The 10,069-nt window shown below is 37.4% G+C and overlaps 1 protein-coding gene across 1 annotated transcript; it reads left to right on the top strand.

The window, feature by feature from the left end:
• Positions 1–6,444: 6,444 nt before the first annotated feature.
• Positions 6,445–9,767, top strand: LOC113516109 (androgen-dependent TFPI-regulating protein-like). The gene is made up of 4 exons (XM_052898390.1): positions 6,445–6,613; positions 7,028–7,171; positions 8,409–8,629; positions 9,157–9,767. The coding sequence occupies exons 1-4, from the start codon at positions 6,446–6,448 to the stop codon at positions 9,350–9,352; spliced, it is 729 nt and encodes a 242-aa protein (XP_052754350.1). The 5' UTR covers position 6,445; the 3' UTR covers positions 9,353–9,767.
• The last annotated feature ends 302 nt before the right edge of the window (positions 9,768–10,069 follow it).

Below are 10,069 nucleotides of genomic sequence, written 5' to 3'. Positions count from 1 at the left end.
ACCATATTATTATTATACTATAATATTTAATACACAGGCATTAAATATATTCTTTCCCTCTATTTTGTAATACAAAGAAATTGGATATATAAAAAAAAAATACACGCATATTATCGATACTAGATATTCAATGCGCGACGCACGGTAAATCGATACCAAAACCGTTACCTACCACTTGTGTTACCTACCTCATCAGGCTTCTTTAGTGTTGCCAGATTACGCGATAATGTGCCTTTTAGGCTATCTAGAAGTGTGTCGGGACAGCAGACTCGTAAAAAAATACTTCGACCATTTTAAGATATAAAGAAAATTTATCGTTAAATTCTTAGCTATTATGAAAAAAAAAATTCGACCATTTTGGATTATAAAGAACATTTATACTGAAATTAGTTTAATTACTTTTGGCGGTTTTTATGTTGCTTTATTAGAACCTTAACAGAAAAGATAGTAAGTTGTTTTTAAATACGTATTCGGGTTTACTATTTTATTACTAATTTAATAAGAATGAAGTAAGAGACTGAGACAGCTATCAAAGGTAAAATGTATTTACTGAAATATTTACACTGTAGCATATAAAAAAAATATTTATTTAACTTTTTATTGCACTAGTAACATAAAAATAAACAATGCCATGTTAACAATTGAAATGAAATACACTAGCATTAAATACAGATTAAAGTATATTCATAGAGATACAAAAGGTGGTTTTATGACTAGGGCAATCTCATACAGACAACCTTTGGTTAAAGGAGAACAGACAGAAGTAAGTAGGTGGCGCAAGAGTGAATTAATAATTGTTACGTGTATAAAAGAAATAATGTTTATTCTTTCTTCTTATTTTCATATTAAAACTTATTAAATTCATATCGAGGTATGTTACATGACGTATCGTTCTTATGGCATGGTTTCGAATTCGTTAAAATTAAAGTTTTCACTTTAGAAGAGCGAATCCATTCTTATCAACCTTAACTTTTTTAGAGTTCCGTACAAACGAACACAAAGGGACATTTATTTATTTAAATATAAATTACAAACTTTAAGTTTACTAAAACGTGTAGCGAGCTATATGTACGTTTCACGAGCATAATTTTTTTATTAATTATTTTTTTAGTAACATTTGGCAACTTTTTCTAATTTGTCATCACTAGAATGGTAAGCATTTTTTAATAATATTATAAACTTTATTTAAACAAAAATGTGGAAACAAAATTTAGTTGTCAGTGATTATTACACTAAGCTCTCAGTTACATGAATATTTAGAGGAGGGGACTGAGTAGGCTGTGTCCATCCCAGAATAGTTTGGTGCAGGATGCGAGAAAATTTTCGCAGACATGTACAAGAGTACATATTCGTCTTTTTTAACGGGCTTGCTTTTCTTCTACAACCACTGAAAAATAATCTTAAATACGCCAATGATGGTAACTTCACTCACTCTAAATTTGGGCGATTTAGGTTATATTGTAATAAAAAAAATTGAAGCGGCTTTAAGTTACTTGGGCTCCAATTTATCTGGCAACACTGGGCTCATCACTTAGTCACTCGCTACTCGGCGTCTATCACATCAGCGTCTATGACCTTGTTTATAACCGCTCTGCGCGTGCGTACTCTGTATTTTCCATAAAAAAAAAGGTAGCATCACTACTATTTGGAAAAAAATAAAATTATAAATATTTCTGTGGGGATTTGAATCTTATTTTAATTGATTTAGTGCTGCAGTGATATTAGAGAGGTGTCAGCCACGTCAGACTATGTTCGTCATTGGAGTTTGAGTTACATTTTATTGTAATTGTGTACTTGTTTATACCGGCCTTCGTTTCTCTCACCTCACGTAAGTTCTTTTTTTAAATATTAAATTATTATACATTTATTCTGTGGTATTCCATTTTTAGACTAATATTATAAATGTGAAATTTTGCAAAATTATAAGTTATGATATTTATCTATTTTTTTTTTATGAGTGAAAATGGTATGGTAACCCCGCCTGCGCTAACGGGGTACGCTGGCGGAGCACCAGTGAAGGGTGATAGATGAGAATGAAAACAGGCCAGTTAGCCCATCATGATGAATTCATCAGGAATTAACCATGATAGTATCCAGGGGGAACCGCGAGGAGGTCGACCTGGTTGGGTATATTGCTAGCAATGGGATTCTTAGTCTCCATTACTAACAATCCCTTTCCCCCCGATATTTATCTATTGTTATTCAATTATTAAAACGGTGAATGGATTTGGGTATAATTTGATACACGGCCGATCCGTGTATATTTTTTCGTTCAATGGGTACTCTTTTTTAATCAATGGGAATGGAACGGTGTTCACACCTACGCCAACGGCATACGCTAGCGGGGCACCAGTGAGGGGTGACACTTGAGGGTGAAAAGGTAGGTCAGTTTACCAATCGTGATATTTAAAGTTTATAAAGTGTTTTTTTTTTTTTTTATACAGCTGACGGCCCACCTGATCGCCTATAGACATGAGCAGTACCATGGACATAACAGAGTATACTGTTTCGCCTCATGACTGAGGACTCAGGTGTTATTCCTCTGTACCTAGTAAATTCACGCCATATCCCACCCTTCAAAGCGAAACACAGCCATGCAAACACAACTGCTTCACGGTTGAAACAAGAATGGGACAGAGATACCCAAGCAAACGACTTTTGTACAAAGTCTCCCTCTGGTATATATATTGTTATAACACCTTACTTACACCTTATTTTCTTATATAAGGTGTTACGTTACCAGATTCCGACTTGACGTCGACTTCTTGGACACCCTGTATACACTGGCGGTGCACCAGGGGAGGATGAAATAAACAACATACCTGTTAAGCCATCGTAATGGATTCGACAAACAATCGGCCGCCATTGTTTCCAGGGGAAACCGCGTGGCTGGTAGACTCTATTACTAACCATTGAGGGGAAAGGGATTGTTAGTTATCAGATTTAACAGACCCATTGCTAGCGATACACCCTGTCGGGTCGACCTCCACGCGGTTACCCCTGGAAACCATAGTGCTTAAATGGTCACTATGGGCCAACTGACCTGCCTTCATCCTCACCTGTCACCCTTTACTGGTGCCCCGCCGGTGTAAACCGATAGCGCGGGCGGGGTTACCATTCCATTATCATCCATTAAAAAAAGTACTCACTAATCCCCCCTCCCCTTCATTAGGCATTAAAGTTGTGACCAAATTTATTTTTATTTTATTCTTTAATCACCGCCTGATTATTATTTTATTGAAGCTGTTAAATTATTTTATTATTTTCATAAAACGATATAGGTAGTAAAATCTTCAAAAGGGGGTAAAGAGGTTTCTTCAGGGTCGGCAACGCGCGCGTAATACCTCTGATATTGCAGGCGTTCATAGGCTACGGTAACCGCTTACCATCAGGTGGGCCGTATGTTTGTTTGTCACCTCAGTGGTATAAAAAAAATATCTACATATTACTAGCTGTAACCCGCGGATTCTCCCGCGTGTTACAGTAAAGGGACCTACACGTGACCATAATTAATCTTATCTATCCGTTGGAAGGGATTGTTAGTAATGCGGACTACAAGTACCATTGCCAGCAATATATCCTGTCAGGTCGACCTCCACGTGATCTCTCCTGGAAGCCATCATGTTGAATTTCAGGCGTATTCATCACGATGGGCTAATTGACTTACCTTTTTTTTTTTATACAACTTAGAATGGCAAACAAGCTGACGGTCCACCTGATGGAAAGTGGTAACCGTCACCTATAGACATGAGCCATAACAGACATAACCATGGACATAACAGAGTATACTGTTTCGCCCATGATACCCCCCATGCGTTGCCATTCCTGAGGACTCGGGTGTTATTCCTGTGTACCTAGTAAATTCCTTTTAATACCTTTTTATTCTCCCCTATCATCCTTCACTGGTGTCTTGTCAGCGTATACCGATAGCGCAGACGGGGTTACCATACCATTATCGTCAATACAAAAACACTACGCTTGCCGATTCGCGGTCTCCACTCCACATGATAAATATATAATTTTTTTTCTTTTTTTATTTCAGGATGTCTCGTCACGTTTACCTTCGTATATTGGGCTACGTGGCAACCATCACCCTTCACGTTGGAAACTTGTATGTTATGGGACAACCCAAACCGAAGCATATAATGGCGGACCCATACATCAGAGGCTATATGGAAATGAGAACTCGATATTTCACACGTTGGACATTTGTATGTATCTATATGTTGCAGTCAAAACTCTTAACCAGTCAAAAGTACTATTGACTAGGAAAATCAGTCAAAAAGTAAAAAAAAAGTGGTTTTGACTGAAAATTGTTGGTTATTAGTACTTTTGATTGCAAATTTGCGGTTTATATGGGTGAAAATGGTATGGCAACCCCGCTTGCGCTAATGGGATACGCTTGCGGAGCACCAGTGAAGGGTGATAGATGAGAATGAAAACAGGCCAGTTAGCCCATCATGATGAATTCATCAGGAATTAATCATGATAGTTTCCAGGGAGAACCGCGAGGAGGTCGACCTGGCTGGGTATATTGCTAGCAATGGGATTCTTAGTCTCCATTACTAACAATCCCTTTCCCCCCGATATTTATCTATTGTTATTCAATTATTAAAACGGTGAATGGATTTGGGTATAATTTGATACACGGCCGATCCGTGTATATTTTTTCGTTCAATGGGTACTCTTTTTTAATCAATGGGAATGGAACGGTGTTCACACCTACGCCAACGGCATACGCTAGCGGGGCACCAGTGAGGGGTGACACTTGAGGGTGAAAAGGTAGGTCAGTTTACCAATCGTGATATTTAAAGTTTATAAAGTGTTTTTTTTTTTTTTTATACAGCTGACGGCCCACCTGATCGCCTATAGACATGAGCAGTACCATGGACATAACAGAGTATACTGTTTCGCCTCATGACTGAGGACTCAGGTGTTATTCCTCTGTACCTAGTAAATTCACGCCATATCCCACCCTTCAAAGCGAAACACAGCCATGCAAACACAACTGCTTCACGGTTGAAACAAGAATGGGACAGAGATACCCAAGCAAACGACTTTTGTACAAAGTCTCCCTCTGGTATATATATTGTTATAACACCTTACTTACACCTTATTTTCTTATATAAGGTGTTACGTTACCAGATTCCGACTTGACGTCGACTTCTTGGACACCCTGTATACACTGGCGGTGCACCAGGGGAGGATGAAATAAACAACATACCTGTTAAGCCATCGTAATGGATTCGACAAACAATCGGCCGCCATTGTTTCCAGGGGAAACCGCGTGGCTGGTAGACTCTATTACTAACCATTGAGGGGAAAGGGATTGTTAGTTATCAGATTTAACAGACCCATTGCTAGCGATACACCCTGTCGGGTCGACCTCCACGCGGTTACCCCTGGAAACCATAGTGCTTAAATGGTCACTATGGGCCAACTGACCTGCCTTCATCCTCACCTGTCACCCTTTACTGGTGCCCCGCCGGTGTAAACCGATAGCGCGGGCGGGGTTACCATTCCATTATCATCCATTAAAAAAAGTACTCACTAATCCCCCCTCCCCTTCATTAGGCATTAAAGTTGTGACCAAATTTATTTTTATTTTATTCTTTAATCACCGCCTGATTATTATTTTATTGAAGCTGTTAAATTATTTTATTATTTTCATAAAACGATATAGGTAGTAAAATCTTCAAAAGGGGGGTAAAGAGGTTTCTTCAGGGTCGGCAACGCGCGCGTAATACCTCTGATATTGCAGGCGTTCATAGGCTACGGTAACCGCTTACCATCAGGTGGGCCGTATGTTTGTTTGTCACCTCAGTGGTATAAAAAAAATATCTACATATTACTAGCTGTAACCCGCGGATTCTCCCGCGTGTTACAGTAAAGGGACCTACACGTGACCATAATTAATCTTATCTATCCGTTGGAAGGGATTGTTAGTAATGCGGACTACAAGTACCATTGCCAGCAATATATCCTGTCAGGTCGACCTCCACGTGATCTCTCCTGGAAGCCATCATGTTGAATTTCAGGCGTATTCATCACGATGGGCTAATTGACTTACCTTTTTTTTTTATACAACTTAGAATGGCAAACAAGCTGACGGTCCACCTGATGGAAAGTGGTAACCGTCACCTATAGACATGAGCCATAACAGACATAACCATGGACATAACAGAGTATACTGTTTCGCCCATGATACCCCCCATGCGTTGCCATTCCTGAGGACTCGGGTGTTATTCCTGTGTACCTAGTAAATTCCTTTTAATACCTTTTTATTCTCCCCTATCATCCTTCACTGGTGTCTTGTCAGCGTATACCGATAGCGCAGACGGGGTTACCATACCATTATCGTCAATACAAAAACACTACGCTTGCCGATTCGCGGTCTCCACTCCACATGATAAATATATAATTTTTTTTCTTTTTTTATTTCAGGATGTCTCGTCACGTTTACCTTCGTATATTGGGCTACGTGGCAACCATCACCCTTCACGTTGGAAACTTGTATGTTATGGGACAACCCAAACCGAAGCATATAATGGCGGACCCATACATCAGAGGCTATATGGAAATGAGAACTCGATATTTCACACGTTGGACATTTGTATGTATCTATATGTTGCAGTCAAAACTCTTAACCAGTCAAAAGTACTATTGACTAGGAAAATCAGTCAAAAAGTAAAAAAAAAGTGGTTTTGACTGAAAATTGTTGGTTATTAGTACTTTTGATTGCAAATTTGCGGTTTATATGGGTGAAAATGGTATGGCAACCCCGCTTGCGCTAATGGGATACGCTTGCGGAGCACCAGTGAAGGGTGATAGATGAGAATGAAAACAGGCCAGTTAGCCCATCATGATGAATTCATCAGGAATTAATCATGATAGTTTCCAGGGAGAACCGCGAGGAGGTCGACCTGGCTGGGTATATTGCTAGCAATGGGATTCTCAGTGTCCATTACTAACAATCCCTTTCTCCCCGATATTATTATGTTATAGTGGTATTATTTTTTTTTTACAGTTCCTGCAAATATTCTATGCAGTCTGTGGTCTGACATGCGATGTTATGGTTTTAAAGAATTCAAAGAAAAACTATGAGCTGCCGAAATATCTCAAAGGATTCAGGGATACGCTTTTTGCTGCTATCGTTTGGCCTTCTACTTTGGTACGTAACCATAGACAATATGTCTATATTTATAGACGTAATATCGTTATTTGCTATTAAAACATTATATTTGCATTGAAACTATTCAATGAGGTTTTTTTTTATATTTTTTTTTATACAACTTTGAATGGCAAACAAACTGACGGCCCACCTGATTGAAAGTGGTAACCGTCGCCTATAGACATGAGCAGTACCATGGACATAACAGAGTATACTGTTTCGCCCATGATATCCCCCATGCGTTGCCATTCCAGAGGACTCAGGATTTATTCCTCTGTACCCAGTAAATTCACGCCATATCCCACCCTTTAAACCGAAACACAGCCATGCAAACACAACTGCTTGACGGTTGAAACACGAATGGGACAGAGGTACCCAAGCAATCGACTTTTGTACAAAGTCTCCCTCTATGACTAAAAATCTTATGAATACATTTGCTTTTCGGCATCGCACAAAAACTGCTGCACCAAATTGGATGAGCTTTTCCAATTAGGTTCTTGAAGATCTAACTAAAAACTTGATGTATTTGACTTTGGTATACCATCTAGAAGTTATTTCATTAAATGTTTTCCAACCTTTTTTGTGTCGTGTCCCATTTGAACATTTCTAAAATTTTTATGCCCCCATATATAATTTTTTCCCGACAATGTTTACTTGATGACTCTAATTGCGCAGTTGATATTTTGGTAATGTCATACGAAATTATACCTAATAAATATTTACAGAATTTTTTTTTAATATACTTTTTTTTTGGTAAATTTGGCACCGATATCTACTCGTAGCATTGTATTTAAATGGCTTGGAGCAAAAGCGTTAAAATCGCTTCGAGTCCATTTTTTAATTGTCCTCCCTTAACTATTAAATTGCCCCCATGTGGGGCGAAGGACCCACGTTGAAAAAACACCGATTACATTGATACGTACGAAGTACACATACAAATTTCGTGCCTCCAGTCCTACTGTTTATAATTACTCCTCTCCATCCAAAGGTTGCCTGGAGGGGATCGCTTTTAGCGATAAGGCCGCCCATTGTTTTCTTAGTGTAATATTTTTTTGGTATAGTTTGTATAATACATTTATTATTGTAATCTTTTGGAAGAAACAATAAACAGAGTTCCTCTTTATTGTCTATCTATGTATCTTCGAAGTAGCGAGCAATTAGTTTAAATATATTTTTTTACAGATAAATTTATTATTTTTTAATAAATTCGCTAACATGTATATTATTTTTATTGCAGCTGGTCTTTACATTCTTCTGGACTTTATATGTGATAGATAGAAATTTAATTTTCCCTCCATTTTTGGACCAAATAGTGACTCCAACTTCAAACCATATAATGCATACAGCTATAATACCTATAGCACTTTGGGAGGTACTTTTCCAGCCTAGATCTGTTCCTAAGTCACACGTCAAGAATGTACTGCATTTGGTATTATACCTAGGATTGTATTTGAGTGTGTAAGTATATTTATTTAATATTATTTTAGCTGAATACGCAACATTTAATAATGTAATGTTTTCAAAATGGCCGCCGCCACAACATGGCGGATGATGTACATATGAATATGGGTATCAAATTAAATGTATTGAAAAGTAGGTAATGATTAAATAAATAACATAATTTTAAAATGTTTGTCGCCACAAGATGGCGGATTATATTTCTTTTTGATGGGTGAAAATGGTATGGTAACCCCGCCTGCGCTAACGGGATACGCTGGCAGAGCACCAGTGAAGGGTGATAGATGAGAATGAAAACAGGCCAGTTAGCCCATCATGATGAATTCATCAGGAATTAACCATGATAGTTTCCAGGGGGAACCGCGAGGAGGTCGACCTGGCTGGGTATATTGCTAGCAATGGGATTCTCAGTCTCCATTACTATTAATCGCTTCCCCCCCCGGCGGATTACCTTATAAGGGCTTTTAAAAAGTTCTTAAAAATATTTTTCGACTTTTAAATAATTGTATTTTTTTTTTTCTTTTTAGGTTAATCTACACGTATATGGATAGCAGGAGATGGGTGTACCCTATATTCCAGAAGATATACGGAACCGTATATTTCTATATTGTGATGGGTTTTATCGTAATATTATGCTTAGGTTTTTATTATTTACAATGGTCTATAACGAAAAAAATATGGGGCCCATTAGAGAAAGAAAAAGTAAAAAGGAAAACGCGCTAAAGAGAAAAAGACTGGTTTAAAAAAAAATGTAAATTGTATTTGTGATTAAAATTAAAAAAAATGGTTCTAAAATAAGAAGCATCTGATTTTTTACTAACAGACGGGTTATATGTGGGTTTGCCAATTTTGTGGTATAAAAAAAATTAATCAATACATACTTGAAACCTACCATAAATACTATGAAATAAAAATAAATAAAATTGTCAGATAATTGCAACATTGTTACACTTCAGTAAGCTGAAGTAAGAACCATAGACATAGTAAAGTATAGTATTATATTATCTGTGGTAAAGGTATGAACACTCACTAGGACTGATATCCACCTATTCAGATATCAGATATAAAAATGTATTAGTTGTAAAAGATATTTAATATATAGATACTTATTAAATAAATATTTTATATTTTTAATTTATATTTTGGTTTTATTAATCTGATAAATATATTGCATCCTGCTTGTTAGCGTTAAGAAAGAGGGGGGGGGGGAGGGAGTTGACAGTTGTTGCTACGTTTGGCAGTTTTGTTTTATGCCAGTAAGAAATTCTTAATTTGATTTTTTGTTACTTCATAAATCCATCAGTTTTAAACCGATTTGGATTCTTTTTTTATCTGAAAGGATATACTTACAGATTGGTCGTACTCTTCAGATTTCTATGAGCCTAACCTATAAGTTATAAACCTTTCAGATAAAAATCGATTTTTCAAGCAGATGAATGA

This window comes from Galleria mellonella, unplaced genomic scaffold (genome assembly GCF_026898425.1).
Source record: "Galleria mellonella isolate WM207_F2 unplaced genomic scaffold, CSIRO_AGI_GalMel_v1 utg424, whole genome shotgun sequence".
Classification (NCBI taxonomy): Eukaryota; Metazoa; Arthropoda; class Insecta; order Lepidoptera; family Pyralidae; genus Galleria; species Galleria mellonella.
The sequence above is the reverse complement of the archived record's forward strand: the minus strand, read 5'-3'. Positions and strand labels throughout refer to the sequence as shown.

What these genes read in the sequence shown, in the direction of transcription:
- LOC113516109 (XM_052898390.1), top strand. Translation starts at nt 6,446, where the DNA reads ATGTCTCGTCACGTTTACCTTCGTATATTGGGCTACGTGGCAACCATC. An exon ending in ATTTCACACGTTGGACATTT is followed by an intron (nt 6,614 to 7,027) that starts GTATGTATCTAT and finishes TTTTTTTTACAG; the next exon opens with TTCCTGCAAATATTCTATGC. An exon ending in CTAGGATTGTATTTGAGTGT is followed by an intron (nt 8,630 to 9,156) that starts GTAAGTATATTT and finishes TTTTCTTTTTAG; the next exon opens with GTTAATCTACACGTATATGG.